This window comes from Gossypium hirsutum, chromosome D08, assembly GCF_007990345.1.
Source record: "Gossypium hirsutum isolate 1008001.06 chromosome D08, Gossypium_hirsutum_v2.1, whole genome shotgun sequence".
Classification (NCBI taxonomy): Eukaryota; Viridiplantae; Streptophyta; class Magnoliopsida; order Malvales; family Malvaceae; genus Gossypium; species Gossypium hirsutum.
This window is the reverse complement of record NC_053444.1, coordinates 68,281,111-68,303,235: the sequence shown is the minus strand read 5'-3', so window position 1 is coordinate 68,303,235 and position 22,125 is coordinate 68,281,111. Positions and strand designations below refer to the sequence as shown.

The 22,125-nt window shown below is 28.8% G+C and overlaps 2 protein-coding genes across 2 annotated transcripts; both read left to right on the top strand.

Moving 5' to 3' along the window:
* The first annotated feature begins 2,023 nt into the window (after positions 1-2,023).
* Positions 2,024-6,250, top strand: LOC107939491 (palmitoyl-acyl carrier protein thioesterase, chloroplastic-like). Its single transcript, XM_016872830.2, has 7 exons — positions 2,024-2,210; positions 3,097-3,669; positions 3,802-3,935; positions 4,615-4,728; positions 4,986-5,157; positions 5,271-5,339; positions 5,592-6,250. The coding sequence occupies exons 2-7, from the start codon at positions 3,187-3,189 to the stop codon at positions 5,859-5,861; spliced, it is 1,242 nt and encodes a 413-aa protein (XP_016728319.1). The 5' UTR covers positions 2,024-2,210; positions 3,097-3,186; the 3' UTR covers positions 5,862-6,250.
* A 6,244-nt stretch (positions 6,251-12,494) lies between these two features.
* Positions 12,495-15,654, top strand: LOC121220004 (auxin-responsive protein IAA1). The gene is made up of 5 exons (XM_041099009.1): positions 12,495-12,829; positions 13,721-13,893; positions 14,702-14,813; positions 15,246-15,313; positions 15,418-15,654. The coding sequence occupies exons 1-5, from the start codon at positions 12,576-12,578 to the stop codon at positions 15,456-15,458; spliced, it is 648 nt and encodes a 215-aa protein (XP_040954943.1). The 5' UTR covers positions 12,495-12,575; the 3' UTR covers positions 15,459-15,654.
* Positions 15,655-22,125: the final 6,471 nt, after the last annotated feature.

The window sequence follows — 22,125 nt, the reverse complement described above, 5'->3', positions numbered from 1 at the left end:
TTATTATATATTTATAGGTATTTGTTAATCTTTAATTTTACCCGTGAAGTTTAAAAACTATACTGATGATGTACCAATCTTTTTCCTTAAATTCGATCCAAATTTACATCATATTTACTCCTCAAATACAAAGATTTAAGTTTTGTTTAAGTTACAAGTAGTTAGATGAACATGTCATGTAGTGATGGAACGTGAAATTAAATTTTGAGACTTTTATTTTATTTTATTCAAAAATTTAAGGATTAATTTGGTGAGAATTTTCAATAATTTAAAGATATAGTTAAAATTTTTGCAAAAAAAAAGTTAAAGGAGAATTTTCGAAAATTTTACAAGGTTTTTGTTAAAATTGTCAAAATTTTTATAGGGCTTAATTGAAATTCTAAAAATGCATTTTATAAAGTATAGGGTTAGATAACTATTTAGAGCCTGAATTTAATAATAATCCCGTATTGAGCTTGACTTTTTATTGTTTAAATTAGTCTCAGAATTTGATAATTGTTCTTATATTGGGTTTGAATTTTTTTTTTCAAGTTAACCTTTGAACTTAGTAACTGTTTCTATATTGGGGCTTGAATTTGACAATTACCCCTACATTGAAATCTGAACTTTAAGTTTTTTAATGAAATATTATGGACTAACTTCGACAAAAAAAATTAGGCTCTAATACGGAAACAATAGTCTAGTCCAAAAATTAACTTGGATATAAAAAAATTAAGTCTCAATTTAAGAATAATTGCGAAATCCAAATTTCAAAAAGTAATTTAACCTATAATATAACATAACTGTACATATTGTAGAAAAAAACCTATACGTGACATCACTCTAAAAGCAAACCACCTATGTAATATCATTAATTCCTGCTGATTTCAAGTAGTTGAACTACTCTTTCAAATTCCAAATCAAATTTTGATCATAATTTTATAATAAAATAAAAACAAATGCAAAAAGCTTGCAAAAAAATTGACGATTTATCATACGTAATTTCAAAACAATTTGCGTCAATTTTCATTTTAAGTTAGAAACATGAAATTTTGTTCAATTATTCTCCAAAACATAAGAATAAGGATAAAATATGATATAAATATCTCTACGAATTTGGTCCATTTAGTTTTTATAATTCAAAATTTTGATTTAATTATTAACACTGATAATATTTTAGTTAAATTCAAATTCATTATAATACTATTTTCTGTAATTATATGATTATTAAGTGAGTAATTTATTTTATTTTAAAATGTTACACTAACAAATTTAATCAAAAAATTAACAGTGTTAGTAGTTAAACCTAAATTGTAAAATCTAAAAAATAAAAAGATTAAATTCTAAAATTTTAAAAAATACAGACACTTATGATTGTTTTAATCACGGAATAAATAAGGTTTAGAAGCCATTTTACTTTACTTTTTTTTTGAATAGTTTAGTGTTTAGGTCCGAATATCATTATATGTAATTGATGTATGGGTCTTTAATCCTATCATATGTATATGTCATGTATGTATTTTGTCTAGATTCTTTAATGTTTTGTTCGGTTTTTCATCCATTGTGCTTTTGCACAATGTTGTTTGAATTGGACTGGACTGATTGGACCAGTAATCAATTGAGAGATTGGTTTGGAATGTGACTTTGAATTGATCTGATCGGGAATTGATATGAACCGGTTGAACTGATTAAAAAATTGGTTAAACAAATGGCTGAATCGGCTAAAAACAAATTGAACTGACGGTTGAACTACTTATTTATTTTTTTAAAATTTTTAATAATTTTTTAATAAATCGATTGGACCAACCAATTAGTAGCTTAATTGGTTCGACTATCGATCGAGTTAAAAAAATACTTTTGTATTGATTTGATTTTACAGTGCAGTTTTTACCATACTTGATGATATTAACCTTATCTATTTTTTTTTAATAAAGAGGTAAAATACAATTAATAGAGGGGCCTCTATGTTAGTTTTACCATACTTGATGGTATTAACCTTATCTATTTTAAAGACATGTGTACGGTATAAAACGGTGTCGCTGGACGCCGATTCCCAGCCACGCAGTGAACTCGCTTTTTTATTTTATATAATTTAGTTATCGTTTAGAAAAGTCGAAGCGAAATTTCAGAAAATATTACTTTTTAAAAAAAAGAAGCAGAAGAAACAAAAGGAAGGGGAGCGAACAAAAAAGAGTAAGGAAAAGCAGTACTTTGATCGCCAGCCCTAGAAGGTACGGACACAAGGGTTTTACAGATCCTTAAAACGCAAATTTGCATTTTCTCGAGAAAATTTCTCATCATTTGATTCGGTTTTTTCTTCGTTAAGGATGATCGTAGTTTTTCTTTTCGCAGTTTTAGTTTGATCTGTGCTTTTTTGGTTGAAATGATGCTGATCTCTTTAGTTATCGAGAAAATAAATGAGAAGGATGTATTGTTATATTGGTTTTTTTTTCTCGAAAGGTTTCGAGTGATAGTGGCGGCCATAGGAGATCTAATGTTTTCTCGCATTTTCTCGGCAATCAAAGGCAGCTTAAATTTATAATTTATATGAAAAAGTTCAGCTTATTGTTTATTTTATTGTATTTTTTTCTCATGAAACACAGAAAGAGCAAAGCTTTTTAGAGAATGTTCCATTCTGTATTGTTTGCTATTTTCTCTTTCATTTTTTAAGTTTATTTTCCGGTTTTTCGTCGTTTAAACTTTTTAAGCGTATTACTGTTTTTGTTTTTAGCGATTCTACATCCATTGTGCAACATATGTTCTTCATCGCCGATTTAAGATTCTTTTTGCGACGCTCTTTGTTTAAGTACTGTGATTTTTAGTACATAACAGTTTGCTTTGAGCTACTGGTTAATCCTATCTTCCTTTTTGTAATTAGATCCTTATAAATCTAGAACTTAGAAATATATACAAACACGTGTATATTATGTTCTTTAGATTATGGCTGCTTATTAAATAAAGTAGAAAGAAATTATTTACCTATTAGATTGGAACCTGCTTTTAAACATATAGAATATGTAATATTCTATATAGTCAAAATCTGAAGATTTATGTGATTATATTTATTGTTAGTGCGTCTTTAGGAAATGTTCTGATTCTTTAATACATGTGATACAGTTAACCCATGCACCAGCTGCTTGTATAAAAAGCTTTACATTTTGCAAAAGAAGGGATTTCAGCACGAAATTGAAGTTGTTTTTAAAAACCATGGTTGCCACGGCTGTGACATCGGCGTTTTTCTCAGTCACTTCTTCACCTGACTCCTCTGACTCGAAAAACAAGAAGCTCGGAAGCATCAAGTCGAAGCCATCGGTTTCTTCTGGAAGTTTGCAAGTCAAGGCAAATGCTCAAGCACCTCCGAAAATAAACGGTACCGTGGCGGTGACGACTTCCGTGGAAGGTTCCAAGAACGATGACGGTGCAAGTTCCCCTCCTCCCAGGACGTTTATCAACCAGTTACCTGATTGGAGCATGCTTCTTGCTGCTATCACAACCATTTTCTTGGCTGCTGAGAAGCAGTGGATGATGCTTGATTGGAAGCCGAGGCGGCCTGACATGGTCATTGATCCGTTTGGCATAGGGAAGATTGTTCAGGATGGTCTTGTTTTCAGTCAGAACTTCTCGATTAGATCATATGAGATAGGCGTTGATCAAACAGCATCCATAGAGACACTAATGAATCATTTACAGGTAGAGTTACAGTTATTTGGCTAGTATGTTTGAACAATGAACATTGGGAAACAGGATTTACATTTATTGGTTTCTTTTGTAGAGATATGGCATAAGCTTGAGTGTTAGTTAATACAGCTCACTTTTTGGCAGGAAACAGCCATAAATCATTGTCGAAGTGCTGGACTGCTTGGAGAGGGTTTTGGTGCAACACCTGAGATGTGCAAGAAGAACCTAATATGGGTTGTCACACGGATGCAAGTTGTGGTTGATCGCTATCCTACTTGGTAAGGCATGCTTTTTTCTCATGATTATAGCAACAATTCATGATAAGCCACTTTTGCTCTACAGTATGGCTGTGGCATATCTTTTGATACTAACTAGTTCAGTTCTTGAATTCCGGCAATATTCTGTATTATACAAATGATCTGTAGCGGACTTGTGTTTGTTTCATTAAAACTTGGATTTATGTTATTGTTTAAGCTTTTAAAGGTTAAGATATGAAGTTGAAGACAATTAAGGCTAGCCCCCAGCAATGAATAACATAAGAAAGATAAACCTGATACGCTTCTTTGTTTAATGGGATTCCCTATTTAATACTAAGAACGGGACCTTAACTTGTCATTTTTGTTAATGTTAATACTTCCCCTCTAATTGTGATTTAGGTACCTATGCACTATATTGTTTTAAGCACTTGGCAAGTTATTGGTGTTGAAAATAACATTCACTTAACTGATATTAGCTTGGCATTAGGGCTTGTTTCAAAAATAATAATAATAACGAAGAAGTTGGCCTAAAATAGTTATTTTTAGCAAGGTATGTACTTGTTGGAGCACCGTTCTTTTTTGTATGTCACAAAATTAGTAGTTCTGGAGGTATTAAGAGTATATAGAAATATTATTATTATTTTGGTTAAGTGTATGTCTATATTAATGAACATTGAACTTATTTTTGTCGGCCTTGCAGGGGTGATGTTGTTCAAGTCGACACTTGGGTCAGTGCATCGGGGAAGAATGGCATGCGAAGAGATTGGCTTGTCAGCAATAGTGAAACTGGTGAAATTTTAACACGAGCCACAAGGTCGGTCATTGTTTATGAAAGGATCATGACCATATGTTTTTTTTCGTGATGTAACCTGTTGAACTCTAAAATATTTCAAAATTTGTTTTGCTAGCATTTAATATGTTTTCAACCGATACACAAATCGATATTTTGGTTTCCCAGGCCACATCGAATGACTTTTTCCTGACCTTTTTTGGTGTGCTTGCACTTTAATGAACAGTGTTTCATGAGTGACTAATCCCAATCTCCTCTGTTTTTGTTTTGTTGATCTGCAGTGTATGGGTGATGATGAATAAACTGACTAGAAGGTTATCTAAAATCCCAGAAGAGGTTCGAGGGGAAATAGAACCTTTTTTTATGAATTCAGATCCTGTTCTGGCTGAGGATAGCCAGAAACTAGTGAAACTCGATGACAGCACTGCTGAACACGTGTGCAAAGGTCTAACTGTAAGTCCCCGCTTCCCCTGTTTCTCTTTCATATACTTACAGCGTCTGTCACTTGTAATTGCTGTTATGTTCATTTATTGCAATTTGTAATAAAGTTTATATCTAATTTGCAGCCTAAATGGAGCGACTTGGATGTCAACCAGCATGTCAATAATGTGAAGTACATTGGCTGGATCCTTGAGGTAGACTCACTCCGGTTGCATTTCAAGGATTTTCTTTTGAACATGCTAACCCTTACCTCTTCGTATCCGAAGATAACAATTAAACGGAAATCATAACTGATTTTTATTTCATATACCTTAATTTTTACCTATGATGTCAAGCTAATATGAAATTGGAATTTTGGTAGAAGTCTTCTTCGGATCTTCACGAGTTAAGTCGTTTATAGTTTGTTGGTTACACGAATTTTAACCGGATGGTAGTACTTGTTGCAGAGTGCTCCATTACCAATCTTGGAGAGTCACGAGCTTTCCGCCATGACTCTGGAGTATAGGAGGGAATGCGGGAGGGACAGCGTGCTGCAGTCACTGACCACTGTGTCTGATTCCAACACGGAAAATGCAGTAAACGTTGGTGAATTTAATTGCCAACATTTGCTCCGACTCGAGGATGGAGCTGAGATTGTGAGAGGCAGGACCCGATGGAGGCCTAAACATGCCGAAAGTTCTGCTAACATGGATCAAATTTCCGCAGAAAGGGCATAGAAATCCGAGTAATCTCATTGCTGTGTGTAGTATCTATCGTGCTCTTTTCGGATTTATATACATATATTCCTTATGATTATTAGTCTTCCTTTGAGAAAAAAAAGGGGTTGTAATTAGGCTTGTTTAAGAGTCGGGTTTTCGTATGACCCGAGCCTCGGACACGGATTTTGTGAATTCGGGCCTGTGCCCTAACCAGCATAGGCTCTGTCCACGGAAAGGTGGTTCTGCTTTTGAAAAATTGAATAGCCATGTGAGATGGCTCTCTCCCTACATTATGGGCTTAGAGACCGGGTAGTTTAGGATAAAATTTATCTTTAATTTGGGAGGATTTGTATATTTTTTTTGCCTTTATTTTAACCTAAATTTGCTTATAATTATTTGGTTTTATATTTAGGTATTGAATCAATGAAGTTTTTAAATTTTAAAATGTTTTGATTGGCTTACTTTGACAAAGCATTGTATCAACCAATTTTTTTAGATCAAATGTAAGCCCTTGTGTAACTATTGCAAGCATGTTAGAAAAAAAAAACAAAAATTCACTTAAATTTTGGTGAGGTGTTTATTTTTTTTAAGGTATATATGCGTTTATAAATTGATTTATGTACTTAAATGTAATTCATGTGACTGGTTGCATTTAGAGGTTTGCATGGATTGGGCTGGGTTGAATTAAAAATTTAGGCTTATTTGTTAGGCTTGAGCTGGGCTCGACCTAAAAAATGGGCTTAAAATTTTGCATAAGCTTGACCTAAATAAAAATGTTAAAATTCAGGCCCGACTTGGTCCTACCATATTAATTTTTATATTATTTTTATATAATTTTAAAAAATATATAATATATCAAAAATAAAAAAAAAACATCAAAATACATATTTCTCAGCAAATTGAAAATAAACTTTAAAATATCAAAAATACTAAAAACATCAAAATACATATTTCTCAGCAAATTGAAAATAAATTTTAAAAAATATGCATACTTAAATAACACTAAGATAGATGTAACTTAACTAGCAAATGCTTCTAAAATAATAACAGAATTAACAAATGTCTTTAAAATAATAACAAAATTAACAATAAAATAAATTTTATACAATATCCAAACAATAACAACAAAATAGTAGCAACATAATAATAAAATGGTTGTAAAATAGGGAGAAAACAACAAGAAAATAATATTAAAAAACAAAAAAAAAACATATTTTTTTGTCCTTTAGTGAACTTGGGCCGGGCTCAAGGCCGAAAATGCCTTACTTGAGGCCTGACCTATTTTTTAAACGGGCTTTATTTTTTTGTCCAAACTTATTTTTCGAACCTATATTTTTTTCTAAACCCTCTTACATTTAGGGCTGACCTTTGGGCTGGGCCGGGTAGCTCGATCCATGAGCAAGTCTAGTTGCATTCAAAATCAAATAAAGGGGTTAAATTAATTTTTAAGTTCATCATTTCGAATTGGTAAAAAAATAGAAAATTGAGATAAAACGGTAATTGAATTTGTTTTTATTTTTATTTTTTAGCATTTTATTAATATTTTAATTATTTATTTAATGATTGTTGGATTGATAATTGAACTAATTAAATCAAGAATTAGTGGTTTGACAAGTTCGATCACTAGTTTAATTTTTAAAATATTGCATTTAATATACAATATTAAAATATTACATTTAATATATGTAGGTAAGCTAACGAAAGAATTTGATTGATGCATAGTGATATTTTGAAATTGATCTCTTTGAATTTTAAATTGTTTTTTTGTGAAGCAAAAAAAGAAGACTTAAGCTAGGCTAACAATGTAAAAAGCACCACTAGTTTTTTCACTATCAAGAGCTTCAAATAATTCCACAAGTTGGCTTCCTTAGGGAGGTGTCTTATCACCCAAAAGTTCTTTATATTGTAACAGGTTTTGAATTCACCTAATCGGGACGGAGATTGAACTAGTTGAATAATCCATTTTTATTGCTTGGACCACCTTGAGATTATTTATATGGATCAAAATTCTCTCCAACCCCTGTTCTTTTAATAGAGTTAATTAGACTATTCAAACCACCCCATAATTCGGTATCAAAGAGTGAGCATTCTCCCAAGGAGTGATTAAATTCCATAGTTCATTCCCCTAGGTGGTTTCTCGCCATTCCCCCAATGGACGCATAGCCTGTAATCAAATTAATAGCATTGCAAGGTGAACACAATTATTTGATAAATGATACATTTGAATGGAAGTATTTTGTTGATTTAGATCCTCTTAAGTGTGGACCAAAACTGTCTCGCCCAAGTAACAGTGACTTTAATAATCTCGGAAGCTTTCCACGTAAGGCCTTGAAAGACAAAAAAAATTCCTATTCTTCCAAATGTGCCACAAAACAATACCAAATAAACTTGCACAGCTGACATCCATAGAGTCCAACAACTCACGAGATTGTAGGTTGGATAGCAATGAAAATTATTTAATAAATTAATGATGAAAATTTTTAACTAGGATGAAATTTTATCATGTATCTTAAGTTATATTTTAAAAATTAAAAATAATTAAATATGACGTGACAAAATCTCATCCATATATTAAATTACAAATTTTTATCACTTATGTACAAAATAATTACTTTAATTAAATTAACTATAACTAAAAATTAACATTAGTTAACTTCAATTAAACTAAATCATCATTTTTTTATAAATAAATTAATGAGTAATTTTTGAACGAAAGAAAAAAAAAAGCTTAGAGTCCAAGAACTTTAGGATAATCCATCTCTCGAGAAACATGAACGAGTTATATATATATATTGAAATTAATTATTAAATTGATTTGGAAAATAACTATTTAATAATTTTTTTCTATAATAAAACACTATTTAATTTATAAATTGTTGTTACCATACATGCATGTAATTTCAACAAATGCATGCATGTTCACGTATGGGAAAACGTGTAAGGGCTTTAATATCAAATTATATATTTACACGTCTTAATAATCTTTTACACGATTTTATATTCTTCAATAATAATATATAATTGTACTAAAATTCGATATTTTTTATTATATTAATTAAAAACAATTTTTTTTCAATATATACTTAATTGGTTAATTTTTTAAATCAAATAAATAATTAAATATTTTTAATTTATTCAAAATTTTACCTAAATTTATGAAAATGTATAAAGTGTTAATAAAAGCAAATTTTAATCAATTTTATTAGGGCTAGAAGTACATTGATACGTTGCACATTTTACAACAAAACATATAGAAGTGGATATAATGTAAGACAAGCAAACTAGTATAATAAAGGGACTAGAAAGTAAACCAATTTTATTCATTAAACCTCCAAATTTTTAAAAAAATTTTAATCAAGTCCCTTAAAAGCTTAATACCAAAATCCGTCATTGTACCTACATATATATATAGCAGACCAAATAATTTTCCTTCTATTATAAATAGTAAGTTAAAGACACTCAATAACCCAATGAGACAACTCGAGTTCGGGTCTCAAAAAAATATTGTTAAAAAGAACCGTCACGAACCTTAAAAGAAAGTTACGTGAACCATAACACGAACATAAATAATACCTTAATTTAAAAAAATAATTATTTTAATTATTGATCAACAATCACATGCACATGAAATAAAGAAGGGTTTAATTAATCCACACCATCATGAAATTGGATTTTCACATGATTTGGCATCAATCCCTAATTATAATAGTAAGTTGAGTGCATGCATGCAATGCACTAATTCACTTTTGTCAATTAATATTATTTTGTTTGCAATTTATGTCTCAATTCAGTCTTCCATCGAGCATGCTTCAATGTCATTATTTTATCCAAATCTTGAATCTAAATGTGTCACCATATTTAATTTTAATTAGCATTAGATTTTAAATTAGTCCCTAAACTCTAAATTATTATTTTTTAAGTCCTTATAGTAATAGTATCGTATAAATTAAGTTCTTTTGTTAACTTAATTGTCAATTTAGAACATGTTTAAAACACGTTGATTAAATTTAAATGCATCGGTACTTTTCACATGGACAATCAGTGACGGTTTCAAGGTTAAGTCCCTAACTTTTTTTGAAATCACAAGTTAATATAATAAGAAAATTACACTTTTGACCCTTAAAAATGTATAATTCAATTTTGGTCCCTCTAAAATAAGTTTCTAGCTTCATGGCTGTGGACAACTTAACATGACGTGTTGTGTAAACAATCATTAAAATTTAAGGGTAATATTAAAATTTTTTTAACACGTCATATTTAATTTAACCGTGTGATAAGTACACGTGTTTAAAATTGAGTATACATATTTTAAATGCAATCAACATCATATTTAAAAATTAGGCTAACCGAAGGACCTGGTTGATTTGATATTTGTACATTACAAAAATTCAATTAAAATGTTTTTGAAATTTAAGACCAATTTTGAATCCAAACTATAATTCAAGGACGTATGGTGAAATTGACCCTATTAATAAATTTCACGGTTTCAAAAAAAATTAATAGTTTAATTTTTTTTTCAAAAATAGAAAAATAAATACTGCTGATTTAAAGCCCAAAACTTTATTCGGCGAAGCCACGTGCGGCAACCGGTTTTGCGGTTTGACTTCAAAGGCAGTAAAAAAGAGAGGAAAAAGAACCGATGAACAAACAATCGACACGTGCCAGACATTCCAACATATAGCACGTGCTTGTCGGAGATTTAATTTTTTGTTTCTTGTATTGACTTAATAATGACTTGTACATTAGGTCCCACGTGTTCTTTTGTTTGACCTTCTTACCCCTTCATTTACGAGATAAAGCTTATTTAGTCACTAAATTTGACAACATTTCCAGCTTGGTCCTTAAAATAGCGATGTGACACTCTAAAATTGTGCCATGCCATCATTTAAAATATTTTTTTAAAATTTATATAAATTTTTTTCAAAATAAATTATTATAAATATAAATAAATTATATATATTTAAATTTTCTAGTGATGATATGTATAATATTATCATATTTTAATGGAATTCAAATTCAATAATCAAACTAGGGAAAATTGTCAAGTTCCAAGTAGTGATGTAAATGAAACATTGGTGCTCGTAAGTTATTTTAGTTTGACTTGAAAAAAAATATTGAATTCGATTTAATAATTATCGAGCCAAACTTGAGCTCAAACAACTCGAACTATCGTTAGAGCTGAATTTAAGCATTATAATACTCAACTCGAACAACTCGCGAGCTTGATCAAAATTTTCCTTTATAACGTATTTTTATATTATTAAAATTGCAATTTTCTCCCTAGAAAAAGCTTGGAATGCAATTTTTACTGTGTATAACAATATGTGCTTAAAATATTACAAATATATTACGTTTGCATGACACAAAGTTATTAACCCAAATCACAAAAATTCAAAAGAAAAAGTAAAGAAGGCTAAAGATGAAATTAGTAGTCTCAAATTGGGGCAACATTTTCTATTGATTGGTAAGCACTTTTGACGAAAATTTCAACCCTTTTTTCTATTTCAAGCACCCTAATAATTATATAGAACATGATAATAAAATAGTCAAAATGTAATATAATTTAATAAAAAATAATATAAATATGTTAACATTTCAAATTTTATATAATATATATGATATTTTAATCACAATTTAATAAAAGGATCATTTGCACTAAAAGTCTTTAAACTATTATCGAAATTTTTAATTGATCCGAAATTTTATAACGTTTTAATTTCAATAATCATTGAAAATTTTTAGGCTCGAACTTGGACCTAGCCCGAATAACTCATTTTACTTTTTTAAAAATATTAACTTTATATTTTTATATTTTTATAATTAAATTTAAATAAAAATATTTCAAAATTATTTAATTGAAATTTGATCTGATCGTCGGTTTTTGGTTTAACTAATTTGATTATCGATCAAACAATAGATAAATAAATTATTAAAAAATATAATCCAATTCAACTGGTTCAATTGTTTTTTTTGTCTCGGTTTTTGATATTTATAAGTTCCAAGCTGTTAGTTTAGAAGTTGATTCAATTTCTTTATCTGGACTAAAATACCCAAAGGCGGATTTTAATAATGGCCAAGGGGGCTTTGGCCCCCTAAAATTTGTAGATAATTTTATTGCTCTCTTGAAACTTTTAGAAAATTTTAATTAGGTCTCTCTCAAATTTTTGAAAATTCTAATTAACCACACAAATTCTTTTATAATTTTAATTAGAGCCCTTAATATATATTTTTTCAAAATAAATTCTCATTTAACTCTTAAATTTTTTTAAAAAATTACTAAGCCTTAAAATTTAATCCCAAGATCCGCGATTGAATATATCAATCAATTTTTGATCCATTCAATTTGATCAACTTATCCAATCTAATTCTAACAACATTGGGTTTTATAATTTGAAATTAAATTAAAATAGGGATGGAATCTTTTAATAAAAAGTCGAAAAATATAATAATATGCACGGATTATACGGTCTAAAATTGATTGAATGAACCGACAAAGTGCTCGAAATTCCATGATGCTCATGTAACTACTTGAACCGATCCCTATCCAACGGTCCAACTCCCACGTGTCTTGTGCCCATTGGCTTCACAATTAATCTTCTTCCATCATTGTTTCATCCTTTTTGTATATAAAAGCCGTAATCCCCTGAGCTTTTTCTTATTTTGCAAAGAGTTTCAGTTTCAGTTTTTCTTTTTCTTTTTAATGCAAAAACGCCAGCTTTTTAAGAGAGAGATATGGTATTGAAAGAAGAACCGAAGTCACCGGAAAGTGACGTCACCAGCATGAGTTTCGAGGAGACGAAGCTGACTTTAGGATTGCCAGGGGAGGGACGATCGTCGGCGGGAGCTGTAAAGTGTTCTGCAAAACGTGGCTTCGTTGAGACCGTAGTCGATCTTAAAGTCGGGAGTTCTGGTAACTGCATGCCTGGTGGACGTGATGACACTACTACTGTTATCGATTCCGGTGCCGGAAAACCTCCTCCCGCCAAGTGAGTACAGCGAGACCTTTTTTTTTTCTTGAACTGTTTTTTAAAAAGGTTGCAATTTCAAAATAATAAAATTAAATTAAATAAATTTCGAAAGTTTTTTTTCCACCTTGAAAATTATATGTATTTTTGCTATAATAAATGGTATTAATTTTTCACCTCTTGACTTGCTAGTATTATATAAAATTAGGTTCAGAAAAAAAAACCTAAAAAAAATTATAGTTAATTATTTGTTTTATTAAACATATAATTGAAAAAATCACAAAACTTTCAATTATTTTATTTTATTTTTGAAAAATATGTAAATATTTTTATTTAAATTTCTTCTATTTTCAGTTAAATTAGATTGAATTATGAGCATTAATCATGCATATATAAAATTACTTGGTATATTTCATAAGAAGGATCGAAAGAGTACTACATCCAACCCCATGTGATAGCGTGTTCAACGCTCCAAGTATGGCTTGAATTTGAATCACGCTAATCATATTTGTTGTTCGAGTTTTGTCCTGTTCTTATAATTCACTAAAAAAAATAACACATCTCATCAGTTACAGTAAAAAAAGTTAATTATTAAAAAAAATCATCAACTTAGCAAGATTTATTAAAAGTTCCTCGCTTTTAATAATAGATATTATTTTAAGGATAATTGTATTTATTTTTATATAAAATTTAGAAAAACATTTACGCATTTCAACACATAATATTGTGATTTTATATCATTTTAATCAAAGCCAATTTTTGTTATTATATCATTTTTTTAATTTTGTTACATTTTTCACCAACAAAATCTAATATATATACATATAACATAATATTTTATTTTATTTAGAAAAAAAAACAGATTTATGATTTTATTTTGTGTAATTAACTGTACTTATGTGGGTATTGAAGGGAACAAGTAGTGGGTTGGCCACCAGTGAGATCAAGTAGAAAGAAGGCTATAAATGAGAGGTTTAGGTATGTGAAAGTAGCCATGGATGGAGCTCCATTTCTTCGCAAAGTAAACTTACAATGTTACTCTAGTTACAACCAGCTCTTGAAAGATTTCGACAACTTATTCGATTGTGAGTATTATGATAATTCATTTATGTACAGTTTTATGCATCATCAATGAATCAAATGCTAATACGTTGTTAAAAAACTTTAAAACTTATCGAGGGATTTCTACTTCTTTGGAAGAAGTTTTTCAAAATGTTGTCTATTTGGAGCTGTTGGATCTTTCAATATGTGCAATATTCCGGTCATAATGACGAATTTAGAAAATCTTTTAAGAGGGACCGAAATTTGAATTATAAATTTTTGAAAGGTTAAAAAATATATATTTTATTATATATTAATTTATAATTTCATCATTTTTTGAAAAGGGCTAAACATATTTTTATTTCATTTTTGCATGCTAAAGTATAAAATTAGCTTATATAAATTTATAATGTAATAATTTATAGGGGGAGGCCTGTGCTTGCCTACCAATCGGAGTTTTGTCTCCGGACATTGACAAGAGCTTAAATACTAGTGGTTGTCTAAAGAGGCGACAAGTTTAACAAAATGGAAATGCTTCGTTGGAATGAACCGTGTAGGGCGTGCGATCATCTACTAAGGAAATGTGAGCATTTGCACATGGTTTTGCTTGAGTCACGCATGATTCATTCCAACGAGGCACTCCCACTCTGATAAGTCTATTGCATTTTCAAGCACTTGGGTTCTTGTTAGAGCTGGAAGATAAAGCATTAACATGGGATAATAATGAACATTTTAAAGAATCTATTAACCTCTTGAAGGAATCGAAAATCTCTCTTAACAACATAATATGGTTCATTGATGATACATGGAATTATATTGGGTCGCAATATAACGATGGTGATGATGGTTTAGGTAGTAATAAAGAGGAAAGCAAGCTTATGGATGTGGTAAAAAGAATGGAGTATGTACCAACTTATGAAGACAAAGACGATGATTGGATGTTAGTTGGAGATGTTCCTTGGAAGTAAGTTTATTTATTTTTTTAATTATGTCTTAATAAAATTTGCTATATATTATTTATTGTTTGTTTGTTGTACATTTAATATATTGTTTTCTTTTAGTATTCAACGATTTTTCAAAGTTCTATCATATGATTTAAAACCTTTCCTTTACGAGGAGGTTTTAATTTTTTTTAAAAATTCTCATTAATTCTCTAAAATTTTTGAAAATTTTAATTAAATGTCCTAAAACTTAATAGCACATTCTATCACTGAGTTTTGAGTTCGAACTTAGATTATAAAACCTTGATAAAGCATTGAACCTTAAATGTAAACATGCAAGGACAGAAGTCCAAACCCCCGCATGTACGCTGGCTTGAGAAAAGCATCTTGAAACCCGATTATCACATTTTATATCTAAATCAATTATTTGTAATCTCTATTTTTGATTGAAATAGAATGTTCGTAGAATCATGTAAGCGTATCCGTCTGATGAAATGCTCAGATCCTACTGTCTTCACCTTAGGTAATTATATATACATATACATGAATACTTATTTCATTGATTATAATATTCTTAGACTTGATCACTTGATCTAAATTTAATTTGATTTAATTTAATTGATGCAGCATCAAAGGGCTGTTCTTCTTCCTCTTCTCCAAAATGTTGAATCCCAAGCTGAGTTCATAGTGAGTGTGGTTTATATATATATATATGTATGTATGTATGGTATGGTAACCCCTTGTAATTATGTTAGATTCCAAGAATAAATTTGTGCCTTTAATATAAATTATGAACATAGAACTTTAATCATGTTCCACAACTGAGTTTTTATTATTGGATATCATTATTTTGCATATTTTAAATGATTTGTTTATTTATTTATGTATTTTTTCAATCCAAAGAAAAACCAAAGTTAGATTTGATAGAAAAATATATATGTCTGACAAAAATAATAAATTTTTTAAAAATAAGAAAATGAAAATTAATAAAAGATATTAAAAAGTAAGAGATGAAGACTTCTTTCTAGTGATTGAAAAGATAATAGATAAAATTTTAAATAAAATTATGTGTTATTATTTAGTTAAAAATTGATAGGTAAGGAGTTATTTTGGTGGTTAAAAAAAGATATAGTTAGTTTTTAAAATATTTTTTTAATTTAAGTAAAAATGTTAGTTTGATTGGTATGGATATTGCTCTTAATGTAGGAGGATGTAGGTTCGAGTGCATTAAAATGCATTATCATTTTATTTATGGATTGACTAGAAGCTATGAGTAATTTTAAATTTTTATTTTATGAATTAATTTTTTTAACTTCCTTAATTAAATTATATTTAATTAACTCGTAATTCTAAATAATATTTTCTAAAATAGTATATAAGATATGGATTTGAATAATTATTATTTAAAAAGCTGTCATGTACTTTTGGGTTGTTCATTAGGCCAAAATAAGGGGTGAAAATATTTTATTAACATTTTAACTTTTAATGTTTATGTTTGGGTTTTTTTGGGAAAAAAGAAATAATTCATTTTCATATAATTATACAAATTAGCGAAAAAAATCATAAATAATTTTTAAAAACTCATTTTTTATAGATTTAAGAAAAAAAATAAATATAAATAAAACCCACAAATAATTTTCATAAAATGAAACTCAAATTTGAGCGCATAACGTCTCAACCAAAGTTTCATTTGCAACTATTTAACAATATTAAATACAAATTATAACAAAAATATAATTATATTATAATAAAGAATTATTATTTAGTATATTATTAATTGAGTTTTTTAATTTCACAAGTAAAGTCGGTTATATATTTCATTTATTTATTTTAATTTTTTAAATATTAATTAAATGCATGTAACTATTTCTTGACTTTTTTTTATTATTATAAAACTTTAAAAACCATTTAATTAAAAAAATATTTCATAATAAAATATATCAATTAACTTTTGCAACTATAGTGCCTTGATTTAACCGAAACGCATAATGAAAACAAATCCCAAATAGCACCAAACATGCTTATTAGGTGGAAAATACTATGGAGTCGATATTAAGAGTTGGATTTTATTTTATTTTATTTACCCAAAAATAGATAAATTAGTCCCTGTATATTAGAGCAAATTGATCTTTCTGTTAAAAATTCCATCAAATTCTACTGTTAAAAGCTAGTTTTTATATGTCAACATGAGTTACACCTGGCATACCATATGTCATTATCTGATTATTCTATCAACCAAGTCAGTTCTTAACAGTACAAATGGATGAAACTTTTAACAGAAGGACCACTTTACTCTTTAGTCTAACGTATGTGGATTAATTTATCTTTTTTTTAAGTAAAGAGAGTAAAATATAATTTAAATCCTAATACAACGATCTCCATAGTATTTTTACCGCTTATTATGCCCTTTGCAATTGTCAATGTTAACCCATCATTGTCAATTGAACATTTTAATTATCCGCGATGAATTATGAGTTGATGTAGATACTAATCTTCGAATTCATTTTAATAAAAACATTTTCAAATATCATAGTTGAAAATTTGAATTCATTATTTATTTTAATTCTCAATTTTTTATTTAAATATTCTTTTTAACTTAGTGAATTAAGATATTTAGCCAACTTAGATATGCAACAAGCAATTTATTTAATTCAGATTCGGATAATAATAATCGAATTTATCACGAATAAAAAATGAATTCAAATTCTAATAGATTTATACATTGTTACAGATATTTTATCCACGACCATTCCTAACAAAGTTGTGTTGGTCTTGAATCAAGTCATTATAATTTTGTGTCATTTTCAAGTTTGTATAATTCCGTGTTTAAATTGTTTCCAATTCAAACTACTTTCTATTTTTCAAATCATTTAATCCAATAAAACAAATTAAAATTCCACATCAACAATTAACAGAACAAGCAAACAACTATTCCGCTCGTTTTCATAATGTACATGAACCGTTTTGCTCATTTTTCAAATGGATGGATTAGGCAAAATGGTTCATTTTCATAACGTATATGAATCACTTTTGCTCATTTTTCAAATAGAGGGACTAGAACCTCAAGTATAGTTTATTAATAGTGTGTCCACCTTCCTAAAAAATACCTATGTTTCAATCATCATTATACTAAAAAAAAAAGAAAAAGACTAAAATATAATCTAAAATATAATATAAGGACTTCTATGATATTTTTATCAAACCCATTTCTAATTTGTGCAGTCCTTGGCGTATTCGGTCTTTGAAAAAATCGAAACCAACGATTGTAATCTCAACTTCTTCTCTCCATAATGTAGTTGATCCTTTTCTTAATTCGCCAGCAGCTCCCTTTACATATATACAAATAGGGTTAATATAACTTTTAGTCCCTAAATTTTGCAACTAGGTCCATTTTGATTATTAAGCTTGGATTCCATTAAAGCTTGGTGACATAGCACTTTGAGATTGTGCCACGTCATCACCTAACACAATTTCTGAGTGTCACATCATCAAACTGTTCTTTTTGCCAAGTTTAAGGACGAAAATAGACTTAGTTACTAAATTTAAGTACCAAAGTGACAGAAAAAAAATACAAATACTGAATTGGAACAAAATGCCAAAATTAAGGACTAAAAGTTATATTAACCCATACAAATAAATTTATATATATGGTTGTGGATTTGTGATTGTATTCATTCTCATAGTTTACTTCCCATAATGAAAATTTATGCTAACATTTATGTCTTCATTTTTCTTCTACTTTTATCCTTCTTGAGAAGCTCAGAAGCTGATTTTGCAGCATTCAATTCAAACCTATTAGCAGGTAATCTATAAATTGCAAAATTTATTGTTAGTATTTGATCGAATCAAGTCGAATCTCGAGTCATTTTATTTGATGGATTTTATTTTGTCAATCAAGTTTTATGTTTTCTATTGAATCAGTTAAATAAAGAATAAATTCTAGTCGAGCCGAAGAAATCTAGGTAAAAACACTCTTTACATCCCTGTCAATTTTAATTTTGAATAAATTGATCCTTCTAAGAAAAGAGAGTAATTGAGTCCTTATACTTTTTAAAAGTGAGCAAATAAAGACAATTACAAATGGTGTTAACTATTTGTGTTAACATATGTCATGTATCCAGTTTTGATTGGTTGATTTTTAATACACATGTATCCATTAACACATACAATTATCCTTTTATCTGTTTGCTTTCAAAAAATACAAAGACTCAATTAATTAGATAGATGGATCAATTAGCATATCGTATTAAGTGATAACTCTACTGTTAGCTATGAGCAAGTGATTTACGAAACATTGAGAGAAAGTTTTGAGGTTCGTGAGTGTCTCTCTCAACAATGTCATCTTCGAGGTTTGAACCCACGTTCTTTCTTTAAGAGTGTAATGCGACCTTCCAATCGTTGACTTCATTAAAAATCTACACCAATAGTGGGTTGAATTCCGGTTAATCATTTGAACTATTCAAGTTACATATTCAAGGGAGAAGCTAAAAAATTATTCCAGGGGGTCAAAAATGAATAAAATTATTTGGGATTTGGATGCAGTTAATGCTTGTGCCATTGTGAACTGCGGCCAAGGGACTTGCCGAGAAACAGGTGGTATATTGATAAGCTTCGAATGCGACTGTTATCCGGGCTGGACCAAGTTTAGTCTTTTTCCACCTTGCATTATCCCCAATTGTAAGCCCCCATATTCTTTAAATTGATCAATTTCTTTTTGGTTTATATATATAATTAGTCCCTATACTAATTCATTTATTCAATTTGGTATTTGAGGGTTTTTTTCCTCTTCACTTAATAATAATGTGGCATCGGTGAGGTGTTGTTTTTATCACGTGTCATCTTCTTATTGAACACGATTTTTTTACCTCATTATTGACTAACGTCGTTGGTGAGACGGAGTAATGTGTTTAACTGAGTAGAATTTTAAAGTGTATTGAGATATCAGAGTAATTGCAGAAAAGTGATTACTAGAATAATAAATACATTCATTTTTTTATATGTGTTTGATTGACAGAGTGGAATTAATTACCTCTTAAAAGATGAGTAAAAATATTTTAAAAAGTTAGATATTTATTATGTTTAATTATCTTACGTGATTCACTCTGAAAAGTGTAATTAGATCAATTCAATGAGACCCATTAATTCCAATAATTATGTGGGATCTATTAATTGTAATAGTTACCCAAATATGCTACACATGTAATTATAAGCAATTACATTCAAAACTAATTGCAGGAGGGCTTTAAAAAAAACCGAAATATCAAGCCGAGCCAAAAATAACTAAACATGAAATATATATACTACGGGGGCCAATTTTGTATATAAACCTTTATTTTTCACAGTCGTTTTTCTTTTTTGTTTTTACATGATTTTTTCCCTTTAAACATATGTAGGTACACTCAACTTTGGTTGCGGGGCGGAAAGTCCATCATCACCGCCACCTCCACTACCGTCGTGGACCTTTAACTTATCGGACCGTAGGGTTCTTTTGGGAAACAATTTCTTTTAATTTTAAATTATTAGTTATTTCTATTAACTAATTTTTTTAAAATTTATTTTCATGGTTATTATTTTGTGTTAGCTTGTACCTTTACTTGGTGTGGTGATGGGAGTTGCAAAGCAAATGGGACTGGCTATGAATGTGATTGCAATGAAGGATATGCTAATCTACTTGCTAAGCCAACCTTACCTTGCTTCAAAGAATGTAATTTCTTTACCAAACTATCGTGCTAATTACTGTTTAGGATTTACAATTTAGGGGTTAAATTGATTTAATCGATGGTTTTCAATTAAGTCGATTATGATGGTTAATTCAATACTGTAGAATCGACTAGTTTAATCTATTTCTAATATATATTATTTTTAAAAATTTTGAACCATATTTATATAGATTGAACCGATTGACGTTAAGTCAATTCGTTTAAATTGATTAATCTATTAAAGTATGAGATTGGTTGGTTAAATTGATATTGCTCCATGCAGGTACTCTAGGAGGGGATTGCCACAATGTTTGGCTCGGTCCACGACCACCACCACCACCTTTGCCATCATCTTCTCATGGTAATACACCTCTAAAAAGTAGATTTGTTCATAGTTTGAGTCAAGCCAGATCATATCTAAATTTTAAAAAAAAAATCTTGCCTATATTTGACTATATTAAAATATTAAATTTTAATAAAAAAATTACTATTGAATTTTTTACTTGACCTTTTATTGTAGGATTGAGAGCACTGAAAGGGACTTCCAAGATTGAAGATAGTTTGAAAACACTAATATTTTTTGTTGCTCTAATTCATCAATGGCTATAAAAGGGATCAAAATGTGAAGACTTCCAAATTGCTAGGCCCATAGTATATTAAACTATTATATAACCTATTTTTGTAGTTTCTTTGTTTATATTTGAATGGTTAATTTCTCAATCCCAAATGAGAATATATTTATAGCAAAAATTAATGTGTTATTCATGTTTTAAACTATATAGATAATAATATCAACTTTATACTATATTTTTGGTGAAAAAGTTAACCATGGTGATGATGATAAAATGGGTTTGAAGGTTTGATTATTTTCTTGGTTTTATTACCTTTAAATAAAATTTTGATTATCATTCATTAAATATAAAATTTACAATCAAGATTAAATAGTGATGGTAAATATATTATAGAAAGTGAATGTATGTCTGCTATTGAGAGGTAGGCAAATTCTAGCATGTGTCAAGAGAAGAGAACATGTTGGCTGATTGGTTAGCGCGAATTTGTTCTTGTACTGATGTTGAGTTTGTCATTATTGATTTTCCTATTTTTCGTGTTAAGAGATATTATTAAAAGACAAATAAGTTGATTTTAAGGCATTTGGATGCTTCTTTTATTTATAAAAGAAATTGAATAATTAGAGGTTTTTTTTTTAATTTTACGAGTTAATAAATTATTTTATGTTTTTAACTCTACTTACGACGCAAAAATACCAAATAATATTATTTATTCTCGAAGATTATAATAACATCCAAAATTAATGTAAAGTCTCAAATTTATAAAAAATTTTAACAAATTTTGGGAAATAAAAATGAATGGGAGAAAGTATAATGATGAATATTTAGTATGTATTATTTGATATTATAATAGTTTATTGAATTTTGAAAAAAAATCTCAAAATTACATATAAATTTTAGTTAATTGTGTAATATTATACATTAATTTTGATTTTGCACAACTTTATTAATGATATTTTGATTGGATTAAATTTTTTATAAACAACATAATTTGATATAATACCCTTTTATATTTCCATATTATATACTAAATAATTATACTTATTCAATATAAAAATAAATTGATG

Bases quoted from the DNA above. Each gene is read 5' to 3' on its own strand.
- LOC107939491 (XM_016872830.2), top strand. From the start codon at position 3,187: ATGGTTGCCACGGCTGTGACATCGGCGTTTTTCTCAGTCACTTCTTCA. The intron at 3,936-4,614 runs GTAAGGCATGCT...TCGGCCTTGCAG, and splicing joins GTTGATCGCTATCCTACTTG to GGGTGATGTTGTTCAAGTCG. The intron at 4,729-4,985 runs GTCGGTCATTGT...GTTGATCTGCAG, and splicing joins ATTTTAACACGAGCCACAAG to TGTATGGGTGATGATGAATA.
- LOC121220004 (XM_041099009.1), top strand. From the start codon at position 12,576: ATGGTATTGAAAGAAGAACCGAAGTCACCGGAAAGTGACGTCACCAGC. The intron at 13,894-14,701 runs GTGAGTATTATG...ATGATGGTTTAG, and splicing joins TTTCGACAACTTATTCGATT to GTAGTAATAAAGAGGAAAGC. The intron at 14,814-15,245 runs GTAAGTTTATTT...TGATTGAAATAG, and splicing joins GTTGGAGATGTTCCTTGGAA to AATGTTCGTAGAATCATGTA.